Genomic DNA, 22,179 nt, shown 5'->3' with positions numbered 1-22,179 from the left:
TAATCATTTACCAGCAGAACACAATTTTCCCTTTAATATTAAATTTTAACCAGAATGCAAAAGCATCCAAAAATTAATATAAACAGCACACAAAATAATATAAAAGAATAATCCATCCTCAAAATAAATGTCTTTACAAATTTTTTAAAAATTCATTCATAGGATGTGGGCATCACTAACTAGGCCAACATTTATTGCCCACTCCCAACTGCCCTCAAGGTAGTGGTGATGGTGAGCTGCCTTTTTGAACTGCTGCAGTCATATAGGTGCACCCACAGTGCTATTAGGGTGGGAGTTCCAGGATTTTGACTCAGCAACAGTGAAACAACAGCGACATATTTCCAAGTCAGGATGGCATGTGGCTTGGAAGGGAACTTCCAGATGGTGGTGCTTCCATGTATCTACTGCCTTTACCTTCTAAATGGTAACGGTCATGGATTGGGAAGGTATTGTCAAAGGAACTTTGGTGAATTCCTGCAGTTGCAGATAGTACACATTACTGCCACTGTGCATCAGTGATGGAGGGAACAAATGTTTATGGATAGGGTGGCAATTAAGTGGGTTGCTTTGTCACAGATGGTGTCAAGCTTCTTGACTGTTGTTGGAGCTGCACTCATCCAGGCAAGTGGACAGCATTCCATGACCTGTGCTTTGTACATAGTAGACAAGCTTTGGAGAGCCAGGAGATGAGGTACTCCTAGCAGGATTCCTAGCCTCTAATCCATTCTTACAGCCACAGTATTTACGTGGCTGGTCCAGTTGAGTTTCTGGTCACCCAGGACTCCCAGGGTGTTGATTATGGGAGATTCAGCAATGGTAATGTCATTAAATATCAAGGGGTGAAAGTTAGTTTCCCTCTTATTGGAGTTAGTCATTGCCTGGCACTTGCGTGGCACAAATGCTACTTGTCAGTCTAGATATCATCCAAGTCTGCTGCATTTGGACAGGGACTGCTTCAGTATCTCAAATGACACTTAACATTGTGCAATCATCAATGAACACCCCCATTTCTGAGCTTACGACACAATGAAGGAAAGTAGCAGATGCAGATGGTTAGGCCTAGGACACTAACTTGAGGAAATCATGTAGTGAAGTTGTGGAACTGAGATATTTGAGCTCCAACAACCACAACCATCTTCCTTTGTACTAGATATGACTCCAACCAGTGGAGGTTTTTCCCCGTGATTCCCATTGACTCCAATTTTACTGGGGCTCCCGGATGTCACAGCTGGTCAAAAGTTTCCTTGATGTCAAGGTGTGTAAATCTCACCTCACCTCTGGAATTTAGCTCTTTTGTACATGTTTGAACCAAAGCTATACAGAGGCCGGGAGCCGAATGATCCAGAGCATCTGTGAACAGGTTATTGTTGGGTAAGTGCCGCTTGATAGCACTGTTGATGACCCTTACCATCACTACTACTGATCAAGAGTAGGTACAAAGTTGGGTGGAAGGGTGAGCTGTAAGGAGGATGCAGAGATGCTTCAGTGTGATTTGGACAGGCAGACTGTGTGGGCATCTGCATGGCAGATGCAGTATAATGTGGATAAATGTGAGGTTATCCACTTAGGTAGCAATAATAGGAAGACAGATTATTACTTGAATGGGTGTAAAATTGAGAGAGATAGATACTCAACGAGACCTTGGAGTTCTCATTCATCAGTCGCTGATAGTAAGCAAGCAGGTACAGCACAGGCAGTAAAGGCAAGTGGTATGTTGGCCTTCATAGCGAGAGGATTCGAGTATAGGGATAGGGATGTTTTGCTGCAATTGTATAGGGCATTGGTGAGGTCACACCTCAAAACTGCACACAATATTCGGTGTCCTTATCTGAGGAAGGATGTACTTGCTATAGAGGGAGTACAGTGAAGGTTTAGCAGGCTGATTCCTGGGATGGCAGGTCTGTCATATAAGGAGAGACTAAGTTGATTAGGATCATATTCACTGGAGTTTAGAAGGCTTAGAGGGGATCCCTTAGAAACTTATAAAATTCTAACAGGGTTAGACAGGGACTCTGCAGTAACTGCCTTTTGAGGGAGTTCCAAAGACTCTCAACTCTCAGAAAAACATTCTCCTCATCTCGGTCTTAAATGGGCAGCCCTTATTTTTAAACCATGACTATTTCTAGATACCCCCACAAGAGGAAACATCCTCTCCATATCCATCCTGCCAAGACAATTCCGGATCTTATGTTTCAATCAAATTGCCTCTTCTAAACTCCAGCACACTCAAGCTTAACCTGTCCAACCTTTCCTCATAAGACAACTCACCCATCCACCGCCTGTGGAGTGGCATGGTGGCACAGTGTGGGATAGCACAGTGGTTAGCACTGCTGCCTCAGAGTACCAGGGACCCGGCTTCAATTCTGGCCTTGGGTGACTGTGTGAAGTCTGCATGTTCTCCCTGTGTCTGTTCCGGTTTCCTTCCACAGTCCAAAAGACATGCTGGTTAGATGCATTGGCTATGCTAAATTCTCCCTCAGTGTGCCTGAACAGGCACCAGAGTGTGGTGACTCGGGGATTTTCACAGTAACTTCATTGCACTGTTAATGTAAGCCTACTTGTGCCACTAATAAGTCAGCTCAACTCCTGGGTGGATTCAGAAAGAATGTTCCCAATGGTGGGGGAGTCCAGAATTAGAGGTCTGGGTTTGAGGATAAGGAGTAAACCTTTTAGAACTGAGGTGAGGAGAAATTTCTTCACCTAGAGGGTGATGAATGTGTGGAATTCGCTGCCACAGAATGTAGTTGAAGCCAAAACATTGTCTGACTTCAAGAAGAAATTAGATATAGCTCTTGGGGCGAAAGGGATATGGGTTGGGGGGTGGAGAGAAAGGGGGAATCAGGATATTGAATTCAATGATCAGCCATGATCACAATGAATGGTGGAGCAGGCTTGAAGGGCTGAATAGCCTACTCCTGCTTCTAATTTCTATGACTGATGGGGTAGCTATTGGCCAGGTTGGATTTGTCCAGCTTTTTGTGCTTAGGACATACCTGGGTAATTTTCCACATTGCCAGGTAGATGTCTGTATTGTAGCTTTGGCCTTTGCTGTACCCAAGTGTCTTCAACCAGGGGGTGGCATGGTGGCACAGTGGTTAGCACTGCTGCCTCACAGTGCCAGGAACCAGGGTCAATTCCAGCCTCGGGTCACTGTCTGTGTGGAGTTTGCATGTTCTCCCTGTGTCTGCGTGGGTTTCCTCTGGGTGCTCCGGTTTCCTCCCACAGTCTAAAGATGTGCAGGTTAGGTCGATTGGCCTTGCTAAATTGACCCTAGTGTCAGAGGATTCGTAGGGTAAATATGTGAGGTTACGAGAATAGGACCTGGGTGGATTGTGGTCAGTGCAGATTCAATAGACTAAATGGCCTCCTTCTGCACTGTAGGGATTTTATGATTCTATGATTCATTTCTAGATATCACGAGTGAATCAAAGTGGCTGAAGATTGGCTTCTCCATCATGGCGGATGTGGATTTGTGGAGCCTCTTCTTCCAGTGAGTTGTTTTAATTGTGCACCACTTGTTGGTTCCCTCACCACCTGCTGCAGAGCCAGTCCAGCAGCTATGCCCTTTAGAATTCAGCCAGTTCAGTCTGGGGTGATGGTACCAAGCCACTCTTGGTGAATGACATTGAAGTCTCCCAACCAGAGTACATTCTGTGCCGTTGTCACCCTAAGTGCTTCCTCCAAGTGGTGTTCAACATGGAGCAGTATGGATTCATTAGCTAAGGGAGGGGGCAATGATACATGGTAATCATCAGGTTTCCATCTCCATGTTTGACCTGATGCCATGTGACTTCATGGGGCCCAGAGTCAATGTTAAGGACTCCCACGGCATTGTGCTGCCACCTCTGCTGAGTCTGTCCTGCTGGTGGGAGACCAGGTAAGGACAGCAGATTTCCTTCCCTAAAGGACATTAGTGAACCTGATGGGATTTTACGAGAACAGACAATGGTTCCATGGTCATCATTAGACTTTTAATTCCAGAGATTTATTGAATTCAAATTCTGCTCTTGGCCATGGTCAGTCTGGGACCCAGGTCTGGATTACTTGTCTAGTGACATTACCACTATGCCAACCACTTCCTCCCATGGCTTACAATTAAAGACAAAAGATTGAGTTACTAAATTTATAATACCCTGCACAGAATTATAATAGAAAGAAGTCTAACAACACCAGGTTAAAGTCCAACAGGTTTATTTGGTAGCAAACGCCACTAGCTTTCGGAGCGCTGCTCCTTCGTCAGGTGGAGTGGCAGAACTCCCACTCCACCTGACGAAGGAGCAGCGCTCCGAATGCTAGTGGCGTTTGCTACCAAATAAACCTGTTGGACTTTAACCTGGTGTTGTTAGACTTCTTGCTGTGTTTACCCCAGTCCAACGCCGGCATCTCCACATCATGACAGAACTAAAATATCATAGCATCTTGCAGCAAACCTATCACACATAAGATATAAAATTGTATTTTTCCAAGTTTGATATAGTTGGTGGTAAATTGTCAAAATTACTAACAATGATTCAACTTGGCCTCCTCTGAATGTCCCCAGCATCACAGGTGCCAGTCTTCTGCCAATTCGATTCACTCCACATGATATCAAAAACGGGCTGAAGGTGCTGAATACTGAAACGGCTACGAGCCCTGACAATATTCCAGCGATAACACTTCAAAATTGTGCTCCAGAATTTGTTGTTCTAGCCAAGCTGTTCCAGCTTCAACACTGGCATCTACCCAGCAATGTGGAAAATTGCCCAGATATGTCCTGTATATAAAAAGCAGGAGAAATTCAACCCAGCCAATTACCGCTCTATCAGTCCACACTCAATCATTAGTCAAGTGATGGAAGGGGTCATCAACAGTGCTATCAAGCGGCATTTGCTTAGCAATAACCTACTCACTGATGCTCAGTTGATGTTCTGTGCTGTGTGTTTAGGGTGAAGTAACATTGCATCAGACCTCAGTGCAGACATACCTGTATGCTCCTTGGGGACAAAGACCACCCACTTAACACGAGGGTGACGATGCCCAATAGGAGCCCTGGCAATGATGACCAGGAGTGTCACAAACATAGCATACGATAGAGATGGTAATAAAGCAAGCAGTCAAGGTGCTGAAGATAATTTCAAGTGTCTGGACAGATTTGGAGGCGCCCTTCAATACGCACCAGCCAGCGCCTAGGAGCTGTTCTCTGCACAGCATAGTTGCGAGCTTTGGAGCTGTAGAATGAGCGAGGTGTGGAGCACATTAACTCTTCACATCCGGCAGCCACAGCACAAAACAGTCATACAATCAAAGTCTTCCTACAACATATACCCAGTGCTCAGCTTCAAGTTTTTGTCTGAACGTTCCTCACAGGTGAGGAGGCCACTTGTCAAGCAGCAGACAAAAGTGGACCAGAAACACGATGCAAACTTGTAATTTATGACTGAAACATTTACTGTGAGGGCCTGCAAAAATTCTCCCACTCTATCTATACAGAGGTAGTCTCAGCCTTTGGGGCATGTGCCAGCATAGGGCCCCTGACTGAGAGGAGAGGGCTCAACATTTGAGGAGTGGCCCTTACTTCAATGTTCCTTTGCTCCATATTACCTCTCTTGGTCTGCCTGCACTTTCCCTGCCAGCAATCAGCTGGAGAGCACTTTGCTGAACATCAGCAGGGAAAGGAAGAGGCAAAATTTTAATCAATGCCGCAGGCCATTAGTGAGGGCCACTGCACATTTGTTGGACGGTCACGTTTGAATTTCATGCAGGAAAAATTAAGATAATATTTAGCCAACTTGGGATGGTAATGACTTCAAAAGAAACTTGGAGGCAATGATGCTCCCATGCATTTGTCGTCCTTGGACTTGTGGGCAATGGTGGTCATAGGCTTAGCGAGTGAAAATAATTTGGCCAATCTCCACCGTGTGTCTTGTAGTTGGTGCAGAGGCTCAGGGCTGGATTTTCTGGCCGCACTCCACCCCAAGATTGGAAAATCCCGCCCGAGGTCAACGGACCTTTACACGGTCCTGTCCGGCCCACTACGATTCCCGTGGTGGATGGGACGGCAAAATTCCACCCTCAGGTCTAAGTGGTGGGCCACTCCTGAATAACAATGCTGCAGCAACACAGTCCAGTTCAGTTTCTGATGTTGATGGTGCAGGACTTAGTAATGGTAATCCCTCTGAATGTCATGGGGTGGTAGTGAAAGATTCCCTTGTTTGGACTTTATCTAGCATCCAGGTAGTCATGTACTTGCTGGCTGGAGTTAGTCATGATTAGCAGCTGGAACCCTATAAATGCAAGTTCTTTGATTTCACAGTCCAGAGGGATCTGTACATAGTATTCACCAAACATGCAGAACCGTATAAGGATTTCAACGTATACACCAGCAAATGCTGAGCAATCTGCGTTATACTATGACCCAAGAAATCATGTAAACTTTGCAGAATTTAACCCGATTTGTCTGACTTGTCATTTTAATTATGGACAAGCATGACTGCAGAGCCGCAGTTTTAACATGAAGCATTTTATCAGGCAGTGAATAAACAGCAGTGACAGAGGACTCCAGGCTCTACATTCGCTTGTTATTCCACCTACCCTGAGACTGAGTTGAGAATTATATCTATCACTAATGTTGTAACAGCCAAGTCTACTCAACATTATGAGGCCACTATTCAACACCACCTGCAAAAATGGTGCTTCTGACATGTCTGCCTTTTACTTAACCAAGGATTAACCTCCAATGACAGTGCACTCAACCGGGCTTGACCTTTTCCTGCACCTCTACCTTCATCCCTTTCCCTCCTCCACCAGAACCACGATAGGATTCCCCCTGGTCCTCACTCTTCACCCAATCAGCTTCCACATTCAAAGGAGCAGCCCCCGCCATTTGCAACACCTCCAACACGATTCCACCATGAGATACATCTTCCCCTCACTTATATATTGTAGCTCTGAAGAATTATACGGATTTGAAACATTAACTCTGTTTCTCGTTCAGATGCTGCCAGACCTGTGGAGTTTTTCCAGCATTTTCTGTTATATTACCCAACATTACTCCTTGTTTGTTACATTTCTTTCTGGGTATTTACTATTTTAAAAATTTTAATATATTATTCAATTTTACAAAATTTTTCCTAACATTTTAACTCTGTGCTTTCTACCAAAAGCTCAATGTTTTGGCTATAAAATCAACGCAATCTCCCAAATTACAACCCTCATGAAACAGTCCAAGGAAGATTTGGAATTTACATAGCATTTTTCACAAGTAAAGACACTTCATAGTCAATGATCTTTGAAGTGTTGTTACTGTTGCAATGCATGTAGCAGCCAATTTGCACAAAGCCAAATCTCACAAACAGAAATGAGATAAATGACCAGATAATCTGTTAGGGTCAAGAAGGGATAAGTATTAGCTGTGTTGTGGGAGAAACACTTCTAAACATCTTCAAAAAGTGCCACGACATCTTTTAAATCCATCTGCATTTGCAAATGGGATCTCAATTCAACATCCCATCTGAGAAATGACCCCTCTGATTATGCAGCATTCCCATAACATTCCACCGAAGGACCAGTCTACATTTATGGTTAGTTGATTAACCTCTTGTCTGTTTGAGAATCTCTGAATTTTGAGTCTGCTAGCATGCATTTAACCTAACTGGACAGGGAGGGTTTACTGGCCAAGTTAGCTTAGTCTGGGGACTTGGACACAGGTATTTCTGTAAATATTCGTAGGATAAGGGGCTGATCATTTAGAACCGAGATAAGGAGAAATTAATTCACTCAAAAGCTTGTGAACCTTTGGAATTCTCCACCTCAGAGGGTTGGGGATGCTCCATCATTGAAAATATTTACAGTTACGGAGAGAGATTTCTGGTCTCTCAGGGAATCAAAGAGGTGCAGGTTAGGTAGATTGGCCATGGCAGATTACCCCTTAATGTCCCAAGAGGTACAGGTTAGATGGGTGTGAGGAATTATGGGGATAGGGGTGGGGAAAGGGCCTGGCTAAGGTACTCTGTCAGAGTTGGTGCAGGCTCAATAGGCCAAATGGCCTCCTCCTGCAATGTGGGGATTCTATGAATCAAGGGGTCTGGGGAGTTGAAGCTCAAGATCAGCCATGATCCTACTGAATGGGGAGAAGGCTTGACAGGCCAAATGGTCTAAACCTGCTCCTATTTCTTGTGCTTTCACGTTCTCTATGCTAGACACTCAGCTGACAAAGCTAAAGTGGATCAGCGACCGATAGTAGGGAGCATTTCCTCCCCCAAAAAGATACCAATGTCTCTTCATGTGAAACCGTATCATACTGCTATCCGGTAGACAAAAGCAGCACATGATGGGAAAAATATTTTATCCATTCAGGAAACACAAAACAAAATGGAATCTTGCCTGGTCATCAGATACTTCAGCACTGACTACACAATTACTTTGGCCTCAGGTCAAAGGGCAACAATGCCAGGCTATGACAGATTTGAAAACCAAATTTTGGAATAAGTCCCACACTCCAAAGTTATGCTTAGATAAGGCAACACTGTATAAGGCACGAACAATGTGTATGCCTATCACAGCACCTATTGAACTGGATGCCATTGATCAGAAACATTAAATATTTTTCAGACGGGGTATTTTTGAAGAAAGAGAGCCCATTCCCCACCATCAACTCTAAGCTAATCCCACCACCGCCCCAGTAAACTACAAGGATAGATACAGCATGATAAACCGTTCAGGGACAAACTTAAATAAAACACACTCCACACAGACAGTTACCCAGAAACCCGGATTCAATTTGAGTGACTGTCTGTCTAGAGTTTGCACGTTCTCCCCATGTCTGCATGGGTTTCCTCTGGGTGCTCCAGTTTCTTCCCACACTCCAAAGATGTGCGCGTTAGGTTGATTGGCCATGCTAAATTGCCCCCTAGTGTCAGGGGGACGAGCAGGGTAAATATGGGATAGGGCCTGGGTGGGATCCATGCTAAATTGCCCCTTAGTGTCAGGGGGACTAGCTGGGGTAAATGGGGTTATGGGGATAGGGCCAGGGTGGGATTGTGGTCGGTGCAGATTCGAAGGGCCGAGTGGCCTACTTCTGCACTGTATGATTCTATGATTCAGTTTGATTGCAAAGGTGTTTATTCCTAACTGCAAACGGGACCTTCCAGCTTTTCAACCCTATACTCTATTTGCATGCACGCTCCAGCAGAGAACAGGAGACAGCAGCTCCCCTCCCTTCCAACCTGCACCATGAAGCCAACCGTAGCAAACCCTCTGAGATTAGCTAACATGGCATAAACCAGGATGTGAACCACTGACTTTCTGCCAAGGATGGCACCAGCTAAGTAATGAAAAAGTTAAACTGTCTAAAATTGCTTTTGCTGGAGAAAATATTGAGGAAACCATTTTATAAATCATGGAAAATAAACAAACATAAATCTCACAATTTAATTTGGAAAAATGGGTAGAAGCATAGGATTGAAGGTGGTTGGCGCAGATTCAATAGTATTGGCTGAATATTAATTATTCCTCCAGGGTTATTTCCCAAATCTTTGAACTTAAATCTAAGGGATTAAATTCTGCTGTCCGTACCCCATCTATCTAAATGTGACTCCAGGCCTGTAACAAAGTATTTGACTTTTAACTGCCTTCTAACAAGACACTTGGTTGTACCCAAGGTAGCCACCACCTTTTCAGGGACAAGCTGCATATGTACAATATATGTTGGCCTTGCTGTAATGCCCACGTTCCATGAATGAACAACAAAAATAAAAACTTTCACCATGCAGACCTGCTCACTTCTTGTGTTATACAAGTGACATGTTAAAAATGTTTGTGTTCCTCCAATTATCAAGCATTAGAACCCTGACGTTTAGTTAATGCAAATAAAAGGTCACAGACATTTTGAGCATGATTCTTCTTTAGAAAAATATTTTGCAACGCACACACATTTCAGCTCTTACCATATCCTGCCATTGAAGCACCATGAGGACCATCTATTGCATTTTGATTTTCCTCTGCTAGAGCTCGGACGTATCTTTTACTCAGTTCCAGAATCTGTTCACGCAGTTCTGCACTGTTTTGGTGCCTTGGATGCTGGTACGTATATCGAAGTAGTACCAACCCCCAAATAAACCCAAAAATCAGCAGCAAAGCACTTAGTTTCTGTGATGCATTTCTTCTGAACAGGCTTCCAAACATGTTTGTCCAACCACCGCCTCCTTTTGTAGACAAACCAGTCACATTATGAACATCTTAATCTTTTGAATACTTTATGCGAGAGCATTCGAGTAGTTTATCTCTTTAAATCCTCTTCATCTGACGTTCACCATCTGTCCTGTAAAAAAACAGGGAGAAAGGTATTCTTTAGGATGTAGAAATGAGCCAAGTTACGCAACTAACAATCAATCATCAAAATCATCGTTAGATCCTTTACGTTAATCATTAGCCAACCAGGAAGTGAAAAGGAGAAAAAAGGCCAATAAAATTATATATAAAAACTAAGTTGACGGTGTGACTGCCTAAAGATGGCAATAATTAGGAAACAAAGCTGCCTCACAAGGTACAGCATTCCTTTTTTAAACACGTCAAATTTGTGAAACATTCTTGCTAATTAAATACATACGTTATGTAAAACAAAAACTTTATTCAACTCCAGTTATTTTGAAATGTTAGCTTATAGCATAAGAGGCAATGATTATTTAGTTTGAAAATAAATGGATTATTCAATCCAATTAAATTCAAAGTTGAAATTAGCTAAGGGGCAAAAAATAGAATAGTTGTGAAAATGATGGCTGTCAGAACAGAGGAAACTGTGCAGTAGTTTCAGTATCAAAACTTCCCTTTTTGACATGGCTTAATGATCTGTGGTTATACAGGACATTATTTCAAAGTTCCCCAGTAGTATGAAACTCAAATGTAATAAAATTGTGAGGAGAACAAGAAACAGACAGGTTGGTGGACATAATAAGAGGTCACACTGCCCGTTGTGTTTGTTTCACCATTCAGTAGACCGTTTCTGCATGAACAAAGAACAGTACAGCACAGGAAACAGGCCCTTCGGCCCTCCAAGTCTGTGCCGCTCATTGGTCCAACTGGACCATTCGTTTGTATCCCTCCATTCCCAGACTGCTCATGTGACTATCCAGGTAAGTCTTAAACGATGCCAGCATGTCCGCCTCCACCACCCTACTTGGCAGCGCATTCCAGGCCCCCACCACTCTCTCTGTAAAAAACGTCCCTCTGATATCGGAGTTATTCCTCGCCCCTCTCACCTTGAACCCGTCACCCCTCGTGATCGTTACCTCTGACCTGGGAAAAAGCTTCCCACTGTTCACCCTATCGATACCCTTCATAATTTTGTACACCTCTATCAGGTCTCCCCTCATTCTCCGTCTTTCCAGGGAGGACAAGCCCAGTTTACCCAATCTCTCCTCATAGCTAAGACCCTCCATACCAGGCAACATCCTGGTAAACCTTCTCTGCACTCTCTCTAAAGCCTCCACGTCCTTCTGGTAGTGCGGTGACCAGAACTGGACGCAGTACTCCAAATGTGGCCTAACCAGCGTTCTATACAGCCGTAACATCAGACTCCAGCTTTCATACTCTATACCTCGTCCTATAAAGGCAAGCATACCATATGCCTTCTTCTCCACCTGTGCTGCCACCTTCAAGGATTTGTGGACTTGCACACCTAGGTCCCTCTGTGTTTCTATACTCCTGATGACTCTGCCATTTATTGTATAGCTCCCCCCTACATTAGTTCTTCCAAAATGCATCACTTCGCATTTAAATGGATTAAATTCCATCTGCCATTTCTCCGCCCAATTTTCCAGCCCATCTATATCCTGCTGTATTGTCCGACAATGTTCATCGCTATCTGCAAGTCCAGCCATCTTCGTGTCATCTGCAAACTTACTGATAACACCAGTTACACCTTCTTCCAAATCATTTATATATATCACAAATAGCAGAGGTCCCAGTACAGAGCCCTGCGGAACACCACTGGTCACAGACCTCCAGCCGGAAAAAGACCCTTAGACCACTACCCTCTGTCTCCTATGGCCAAGCCAGTTTTCTACCCATCTAGCCACCTCTCTTTGTATCCCATGAGCCTTAACCTTCTTAACCAACCTGCCATGAGGGACTTTGTCAAATGCCTTTCTGAAATCCATATAGACGACATCCACGGCCCTTCCTTCCTCTAAAAACTCTACCAAATTTGTACGGCACGACCTCCCTCTTACAAAACCATGCTGTCTGTCACTAATGAGATTGTTCCGTTCTAAATGCGCATACATCCTGTCTCTAAGAATCCTCTCCAACAACTTCCCCACCACGGACGTCAAGCTCACTGGCCTATAATTATCCGGGTTATCCCTGCTACCCTTCTTAAATAACGGTACCACATTCGCTATCCTCCAATCCTCAGGGACCTCACCTGTGTCCAATGAAGAGACAAAGATTTCCGTCAGAGGCCCAGCAATTACATCTCTTGTCTCCCTGAGCAGTCTAGGATAGATGCCATCAGGCCCTGGGGATTTGTCAGTTTTAATGTTACCTAAAAAACCTAACACTTCCTCCCTTGTAATGGAGATACTTCCAGTCAACAAGTCCCTCTCCTTTGTGACTACCGATGCAAAGTATTCATTTAGGATCTCCCCTATTCCCTTGGGTTCTAAGCATAATTCCCCTCCTTTGTCCCCGAGAGGTCCGACTTTTTCCCTGACAACTCTTTTGTTCCTAACATATGAATGAAATGCCGTGGATCCTCCTTAATTCTATCTGCCAAGAACATTTCGTGACCTCTTTTTGCCCTTCTAACTCCCCGTTTGAGTTCTTTCCTACTCTCTCTGTATTCCTCCAGAGCTCCATCTGTTTTCAGTTGCCTGGTCTATACCAGGGAAATTGAAGTCCCCCACTACAACAGCCCTATTTTTCTGCACATATCCAGAATCTCCTGACATATCCGTTCCTCCACTTCCCGTGGGCTGTTGGGTGGCCTGTAGTATACCCCCAGCGTAGTGATTGCACCTTTCCTGTTTCTGAGCTCCACCCACAGCGACTCATTACATGACCCCTCTAAATTGTCCACCCTCTGCACCGCTGTAATATGCTCCCTAACTAATACTGCTACTCCCACACCTTTTTTAGCCCCTCCTCTGTCTCGCCTAAAACACTTATACCCCGGAATATTCAGCTGCCAGTCCTGTCCTTCTTTTAACCATGTCTCCGTCACCGCAACCACATCCAAATTCCGCGTAAGCATTCAGGCCCTAAGTTCGTCTGTCTTACCCGTTACGCTCCTCGCATTGAAGCAGATGCACTCCAGACCTCCAGGCCCACTCAGGTCATCCTGCTCCAGAATGCTCTTCTTCTTATCTAGCCTTGCCCTGGCCCCCAGCTCGACCCCAGCCTCAGTACTTACTGACCTACCGTTTTGATCCCCACCCCCCTGCCACACTAGTTTAAACCCTGCCGAAACACTCTAGCAAAACTCCCAGCCAGGATATTTGTGCCCTTCCAGTTAAGGTGTAACCCATCCTTTCCGGACAGGTGCCATCCTCTCTTGAAGACTTCCCAATGATCTATGAATTTGAAACCCTCCCTCTTGCACCTTTAGCCACGTGTTCAATTGTAGAATCTCCCTGATCCTGGCCTCACTAGCACTAGGCACCGGGAGCAGTCCAGAGATTGCTACCCTAGAGGCCTTATTTTTTAGCCTAGCACCCATCTCCCTGAATTGCTCTCGTATGACCCCCCTGCTCTTTCTACCTACGTCATTTTCACCAATGTGTACAATTACATCTGTTTGATTACCTTCCCTTTTTAATATGCTTCCTACCCTCTCAGAGACATCCAGTACCCCGGCACCAGGGAGGCAGACTACTATCCTGGAGTCTCGTTCGCGCCCGCAAAACCGCCTGTCCGTGCCTCTAACCATCACATCCCCCACCACTATTTCTCTCCTAATCCCCTTCTTTCCCTTCTGGGCCTCTGAGCCTGTCTCTGTGCAGGCGATCTAGTCCTTGTGGCTTACCCCGGAGGGTCATCCCCCTCCACAGAATCCAAAACAATATACCTATTTTGGAGGGCAACCACAGGGGATCCCTCCACTGACTACTCACTCCCTTCCCCTCTCCCATCTGTTGCCCAGCCCGTACTATTATGGGAGACTGCCACTGGGGTACTTTCTGGTACATGACCCGTATGATTTTTACCCTTCCTAACTGTGACCCACTTGTCTTCCTTCTGAGGCCCCGGTGCGACTACCTGACTATAACTTCTATCTATTATTTTCTCATTTTCCCTGACTAAACTGAGGTCATCGAGCCGCAGCTCCAGCTCCCTTACATGGTCCCTCAGGAGTTGCAGTTCCATGCGTCTGGCATAGATATGGACCTCCGGGAGGCAAGTTGTCTCCAGGAACTCCCACATCCCACACCGAATGCAGCGTACTGGCTTCTCACTCATACCTGCCTTTATAGTTTTGGGGAAAAAAACAACAACCTTCCTTGCCTCCGCCTGTTTTCACCGAAGCCCTGTGAGCCAAAGCCCCTATAGCTCTCACTCTGCTCCCTGCTCACTCCACTGCCCCCTACAACGCTGCCCGCTCAAAAGTGCGGCCTGCTTTTAAACCCATCAAAAACCTTCCCAGGCCTCTCATGTTTTGGAAAAAACCTCCGATTTTAAACCCAAAAATCACAGATTTCAACCTTTTGAATTCAACCTTTTTGCCCTATTCCCATTATCTTGATTCCCTTCATGTCTAAAAGTCCATCATCTCAGTCCAGAATATAAACATTGTCTGAGCAATTATCATCCTCTGTAGTTGAGAATCCAAAGATTCACTACCCTCCGAGTAAAGGAATTTCTCTTAATCTGGGAGGATCTGGTGAGAAATCCATAGCGGTTTCTTTGGGTGGCATCTGTCACTTGGCATTACGCTACAGAGTGTCCAACCACAGGTCGCCTGTTGGCTTACATGGACTGTGTAATTAGAGTACAAGACAGATTTTACAACTTGTGTCATCCTTACGAATTGGTATATATCTTTAAAAGGTACAGCTGTGGGTGGAGTACTGCAATAAAATTCATTCTTCCCTGTTTAATAAACGCTTTATTCTTTTGTTAAAAATTTATCAGCTTATCCTGTGACTCTGTTCAGTAGCTACCCTCTACATTTCTAAACGAAAAGTTAGGATCCATCAAGCCAGGTTCCACCCTGGGATCAGATTTGTCCAGTCGTAACATCAGCTGGAATCATAACATTTACAATAAAGGCAAACATACTAATTGCTTTCAGTACATACAGGTTACCTTTCTCTGATTTGTGTACAAGGATGCCAAAATCTCTCAATTCCAATATTTGCTAGTTTGTCTTTTAAAAAATATTTTGAATTTTCAGTTTTCCTACAAAAATGAATATTTTTACACTTTCCCAAATTACACTCCATCTCCCATTTTCTTACCCATTTGACTGATCGATATTCTTCTGTAGTTTACTGCATGCTCTTCACGGCTTACTCTTTCACCTAGCAATCATCAGCTTACTTGATCCCCTTATCTAAGTCATTGATATAGACTGTAAATACCTGAGACTCGAGCACTGATCCTTGCTGCACTCAGAATTAGAATTCATACAGTGCAGGAGGAGGACATTCAGCCCATCAAGGCTGCACCAACAACAATTCCACCCAGGCCCTATCCCCATTACTCCATGCATTTACCCGAGCTAGTTACCTTGACACTAAGGGGCAATTTAGCATGGCCAATCTACCTATCCTGCACATCTTTGGACTGTGAGAGGAAACTGGAGCACCCGGAGGAAACCCACGCAGACACGGGGAGAATGTGCAACTCCACACAGACAGTCACCTGAGGCCGGAATTGAACCTGGGTCCCTGGTGCTGTGAGGCAGCAGTGCTAACCACTGTGCCACCGTGCTGCCCCAAGTTTTACGCTGCCATTTGGAAAAAGACTTGTTTATTTCCTACAAAGTTTTCTGTCCATAAACTCATGAGCCCTAATCTTGAATAGCCTCTTGTCTGGCATTTTAACAAATGTCTTTTAGAAAACTCAAATACAGAGGCACAGATTTGTTCCATATCTACCCTTTTATCAACACACTCAAAAAACTGATTTTTCAAATATGATTTTCCTTCCATAAAATCGTGAATTTTTAAAATCATATGAACATACAAATGTTAGGAAAACAAAGGTCTTTATAAGGATTTATATTTGTATAGGTAAACAAAAGAAATAAGGTATAGTTTTAAGTGGGTTGAGTTTAATGTTTCTGTGTAAGCAAGGGTAAAAACTGTGGTTAGATTTATGCTGGACAAATGTGTTTTTATGTGTGGGGGTTGGTTCAGTTCCAACTGTGCTTCTATTGTGCTTAGAGAGGGTTACAGAGTGAAGAGCAAATAGAGGCTGGCTGAAGTAGCAGTTGTTGCTTAGCAACTGGGGGCCTTTTACGGTAGGATGACTTTTTGCTCTTAGTTTAACTGGAAGCCGGGGCTGTTGAAGGTGGACGCTGGGAGTGAACATCTTAATTCTGCCAGGAAGAAACTGGACAGGACAAGGAAGCTGCAAAAAGACATACTTCCCGAACAATTAGATACTGTCCAGATAACATGGGAATTGAGATAATGAATGACTTAAGACTGAAGTTAAGAGAACAGGGACCAAGGTATTGTTCAGGAGAATTCAAGAGAGAAACAGGCTCATACTGTGTAGTGAGTGAAAGAGACAGCTGTAGGAATCAGAGTTACAGTGGGAAAGCAGATTTCAGAGGTAAATTAAAGGTTTGATGCCATTTTTAACAGAGTCTGGAAATTGTCAACAGTTTGTACTGCAGTTAAGGCAAAGAAATCCTGAAGGGAGAGTTATAAATCCCAGATATGAGATTTGTTGTTAAAAGTGGAGCAGAAGCTTTTCTTGAAAGAATAATTTGGAAAAACCTAGATTGGATTTCGGAATGCAAACCACTAATGGAAAGCATTGTTGCGAAAGATTTCAAAGCATGTTTTTTGGGAGTGGAGTTTAGAAACTCTCATATGACAATCGAGTAGGTGAATTCGGAGGAGAAACCCACAGCACTCACTTGGGTTCAGAGCAGAGGACGTATCTGACCACAACCATCTTATGTTTAAAGTGACAGTGTTACTGAGATCTTGGTAGCTTAAACTGTACTTTGTAATCCATGTTAATCTTAAAATCCATGTGTACTTGTTAAGATAGGTGGGTGTAAAGGAGCATTGTATCATCATCCAATTTTTCATGTTTAAATTTTTTTTGTTAAAACTAATTAGTGGTCCTTGTGACTGTTCCTCCACATTTAAAAAAGATTGCGGTCTTTTGAGACAGGGTTTCATTCTGGAATTTGCCCATCTGGTTATAACATCAATTGGGATTGTAACATGAAATAGGAGTAACAGGAGGCCATTCAGCCCCTCAAGCCTGCTCCACCATTCGATCAGTTTGTGTTTCAAATTCTACATTCTCATTTGACCCAATAGCCTTTGATTCTCTTGCCTAAAAAGAATCTGTCATGTGGCCAAATGGATAAGGCCTGAGAAATTAGGCCCAACATAAAACTGGACATTTTAAATTAAAACAGCTAAAAACTGCTTCCATGAGGTTACCACAGGTCAAAAGCCAACAGGGACACATACCAGAACTGTCTCGCAGACTGAACAGGGATACTTCACCTTATCAATAGGGAAGTCATCGTGACCCGAAACCAGAACCCAGACCTTTTATATATTGAATAGAGAGGCTCAGACTTTACAATGCAAGAGTTATGTGCTGACCCATCAGGACGTATTCAGACATGATGATTGTGTATTCCCTAGCTTCAGCCAGACTCCCTGCTACTAAAGAAATATGTACAACTAGGATGACCTGGCCTAACCTCATTGAGTGTTGTGACCTCCCACCCATCGCCCCATTGGTCGAAAACCAGCAAACATTCAAAGAAAGAAAGATAAAAACGACCATTTTAAGACAAATTCCAGCGAAGACTTCACAAAACCTGTGACCTGGGACAACGCAAGAGGGCGTGTGAGATCCACCTTCGTGCTAAGAGGACCGTGAGTTCATCTGTTGCCTTGAGCTGTGAATTGAATCTAACAGCCCAATCGATTTCATCAAACCAGGTAATATCTATTTCTCAGGCAATTAGCCTAATCTATTGTGTAAGAATTGTTTCCTTAATCTGAGTGTTTTAAACAAACTATGTTTGAACAAGATCTTCGTTTATCTCATAAAAGGCACTTGAGATAAATGTAATAAACTGGTCGAAGTGTCCGTATAAAATATTTCATAGACAACAGTCTCCTTCTGCTTTAAAAATATTAAATGACTCCACCTCCTTCTGATGCAGAGAGTTCCAAAGTCACCCAACCCTCAGAGAAAAAAGTTCTCCTCATCTCTGTCTAAAAGGGCGACTCTAATCTTAAAACATCATCCCCTAGCTCTGGACTCACCCACAAGAGGAAACATCCTTTCCACATCCACCTTGTCAAGACCATTCAGGATCTTATATACTTAAATAAAGTCATCTCTTAAGACAACCTGCTCATTTCAGGTATTAGTCTAGTAAACCTCCTTTGAACCGCCTTCAACGCATTTACATCCTTCCTTAAATAAGGAGACCTTAACTGCACACAATATTCGAGATGTGGTCTCACCAGTATCCTGTATAATTGAAGCATAACATCCTTACTTTTATGTTAATCATATTGTAGTTTTCCAAGTGCCCTGTTATGTTGTGAAATGGACAGATATATGGCAGATGAAACTCAATGCAGAGAAGTGATACATGTGGTAGGAAGAATAAGGAAAGAAAATTTAAATTAAAAGTACAATTTTTAAGAATCTGAGAACTGGTGTATATTGACAAACCTTTGATGGGTCAGGACAAGAAAGAAGATACAAAATCCTTGAGCTCTGACAAAGGGTCATCTAGACTTGAAACGTTGGCCCTATTCTCTCTCCACAGATGGCTGTCAGACCTGCTAAGATTTTCCAGCCTTTTCTGTTTTTGATATGAAATTCTTGGTCATACAAATTGAATGATAGATTACAAAAGTGAGCAAGTTATGTTGAACCTTTATAAAACATTTGTTAGTTCCCTGTCAAAGAAATGTGTTCAATTCTGGGTCCCACACTTTAGGAAGGATGTCTTAAAGAGTCCAGAAGAGATGTACTAAAATGGCTTCAATTATTTAATGAGAGAAACTGGTGTTCTTCTTATCTGTAGAGGAGGTGAAAGGGAAATAAGAGTGTTCAAAATCTTAAAGGGTTTCAATAGAGAAAATAAGGGAAAACCATTTTGAACAGCAGTATTGGTAATCAGAGGACAGTGTTTTATATTTGGGAGGGTGGGGGAAGGCAATATGAGAAAACATGATTCTTTAACGTAGCGAAGTACTAAAAAAGACTATCCAAAAAGGGACTGCAGTAAACTATCCAACACGTTGTCAGGAATGTCCGGTTAATAGGATTCTGCTGCATACTAAAAATTCAAATGCAGATGTTTCACTGAATTCCATTAAACTAATTTTCAGTGCTCAGTTTTATGTAACGGGGTTGCTGAGGGGAAAGATCAAGGAAATTATTTTGAATTATAAACTATTCAACATAACTGATGTGCATTTTGTGTTCTAAAACTTACGAAGCTTTACTTTCAAAGCATGCGTTCGATCTTATCAAACACTGCAGCCATTGATTTTATCAGCGGCAACTATCCAATTAATGTTTTGCAACAGAATACAAGTACAATGCTGAAAGTTACATTTGTAACTGAGTCAAACAATAGATGCTATACGGACCAAGGGTATTTCTGTTGGTTTGTCTTTCACTGCATCTTAGCCACAGCTTACTTTCTGTTTTTTAACATAGGTTTCGACTTGTCTGCATGCCTTTGCTCACTTTTTATTCCACCTATGGACATAATGGAAAGATCTCAGAGAGAGGTATAATCCAGTTTGGATTGTGGTTAGGGTGGAGGAGTATGACAAGGCTTGAAAACTACTTGGAGTTTGTCATGGGGATGGCTTTCCATTTTACAATACAAGAGGTGTGCTCATGACATACTAGACAATGTGCTCCCCCTCCCCCATTCATTTTGTGTCCTCTTCTCATATCGAACCTGTTCCAGGGTTGTGAGTGAACACGGTGCCATGAGACCCTGAACCAGCAAGCGGTCCACTTCAAGTCTGCACCCAATGTTTCTTTTCTTCCTAAAATGAACCCTCTCGGGTTGTTCTTAATTGCTTTCACCATTGTAAAACTGAAGCCGTTTCCCGACCTCACCTCTTCCGGCAACGTTTGAGTAAACTGTAGCAGATAAAATGTCAGCATCAGGGGACTTAAGACACAAATAATGCCATCAACTATACAGATCAAAAACATGTGCAGGAGGCTTTGCTACTGGCTTGTGTCTTCTAGCAAAAGCAGCTGCCAAAAGGCACATGTTAAAAGGGCCACCAGCTAGTGATTGGGGAACTGAAAGGTAGGTTTAGGGGCGAAAGGAGATATAATCCGCCTTACTCAAACAGGCATTACTCAGGCATTAGGTTGAACAGTGCCACCAGTCCAACAAAACTAATCCAGGAAGTTGCATGTGTAAATATTCAGACCCCCACCTATCCTTAGTCTTCCCCATTGACGAGACTTCCTCCACACCCATCCTACTGTTGAGCTCTTATCCTCACGTCACTTACGTCTCCAATCTCTCATCTTCCCCGTATGTATACCCTTCCCTTGATTTCTTTCTAGCTCTGGGAGCCTGTAGACATGCCAAGATGACTCCAAGTGTCCCAAGGTAATAAGAAGTGGGCAGAAATCCTTGGGAACTCAAGTGTTGATTGTTACAGAGGAACCTGTGAACAAACGGCAGGAAGAGACAGCAGAGATAGAAGGAAAAGAGGGAGCTTGAGGTAGGGAGCAGAGCAGAAGAGAGGCTGATGTATTAAGAGGACTGAAAGGCAATAGGTTAAATTTGGTACAGAGGCATTACACCTACTGTTGGCACGGTCATTATCAGAAAATAAGGTGAAATGTGATAACAATACATGCAACTGGCAGGACTTTTAAGAATAGATTTAACCTTTCAAATGTCATAGATGCTGCAATATAACTAACAAGGAGAGTGACAGATGGGATTCCGCTATTACTTGGCATCAGTATAATTAAGCTTATCAAGCATGTTTTCACAGAATAGTACCATTTAAATGTTATTTATTAGTGTCACAAGTAGGCTTACATTAACACTGCAACGTTACTGTGAAAATCTCCTTGTCACCACACTCAGGCACCTGTTCGGGTACACTGAGGGAGAATTTAGCATGGCCAATGCACCTAACCAGCACGTCTTTTGGACTGTGGGAGGAAGCCAGGGCACCCAGAGGAATCTAACACAGACACGTGGAGAATGTGCAGACTCCGCACAGTGAGTCAAGCCAGGAATTGAATCCGGGTCCCTGGCGCTGTGAGGCAGCAGTGCTAACCACAGTTCCACTGTGCCCTCATTTAGCTCAAAGATGAATAACTTTGAAGTTCCTGTTGTGATTCAGGCTCTTCCTTCGCAGTTCAAAATTGTGGTGATAATAAAAAGCATTTGCAGACCAAGTCAAACCCTGAAACCTGTGGTTTGTAAGTGCAGCATTAATAGTATAGTCATCCTGAATTGTTAAACTGAGATCACACAAATTAACCATTGTTTTCAGGTTCATCATCAACAGCAGGAAATATCACTGTCAGACTATGTTAAGGCTAACAACAACCAGCCTGTATAGAAGCAAGATTATTACTCATTGCAGATTGTTCTCAGATTACATATTTTATGCCAATTCCTTTCCAAAATGAATAAGCACCAGCAGATCTCCAACCAACAGCACTGCTCACAGTAAGAGGCAACATCGTTTTAAGAGGTGCCCTGGGTAGTTCAGCGGTACATATCACCTTTAACAGGACTTGGAAAGAAGTGTGCAAATGATGTTTATGGATTATTTATTAGTCACAAGTAGGCTTACATTAACTCTGCAAGTTACTGTGAAAATCCCGCAGTCGCCACACTCCGGCGCCTGTTCGGGTACACGGAGGGGCAATTTAGCATGGGCAGTCCACCTAACCTGCACATCTTTGGACTATAGGAGGAAACCGGAGCATCCGGAGGAAATCCACGCAGACATGAGGAGAACGTGCAGGCTC

The 22,179-nt window shown here is 43.5% G+C and overlaps 1 protein-coding gene across 1 annotated transcript in view; it reads right to left on the bottom strand.

Annotated features, from left to right (window-relative positions):
- The window catches only part of LOC144509864 (alpha-1,6-mannosylglycoprotein 6-beta-N-acetylglucosaminyltransferase A-like), a 115,102-nt gene that overhangs the window by 78,626 nt on the left and 14,297 nt on the right, over positions 1–22,179 (bottom strand). The window contains exon 2 of the mRNA XM_078238786.1: positions 9,924–10,297. Within this exon, the coding sequence (XP_078094912.1) occupies positions 9,924–10,161 (238 nt within the window). The 5' untranslated portion in view covers positions 10,162–10,297. The remainder of the gene's footprint in view (positions 1–9,923; positions 10,298–22,179) is intronic.

The sequence above is a fragment of the Mustelus asterias genome, chromosome 2 (assembly GCF_964213995.1).
Source record: "Mustelus asterias chromosome 2, sMusAst1.hap1.1, whole genome shotgun sequence".
NCBI lineage: Eukaryota > Metazoa > Chordata > Chondrichthyes > Carcharhiniformes > Triakidae > Mustelus > Mustelus asterias.
Note: the sequence above shows the minus strand (reverse complement) of the source record. Positions and strands in the feature narration are given on the sequence as shown.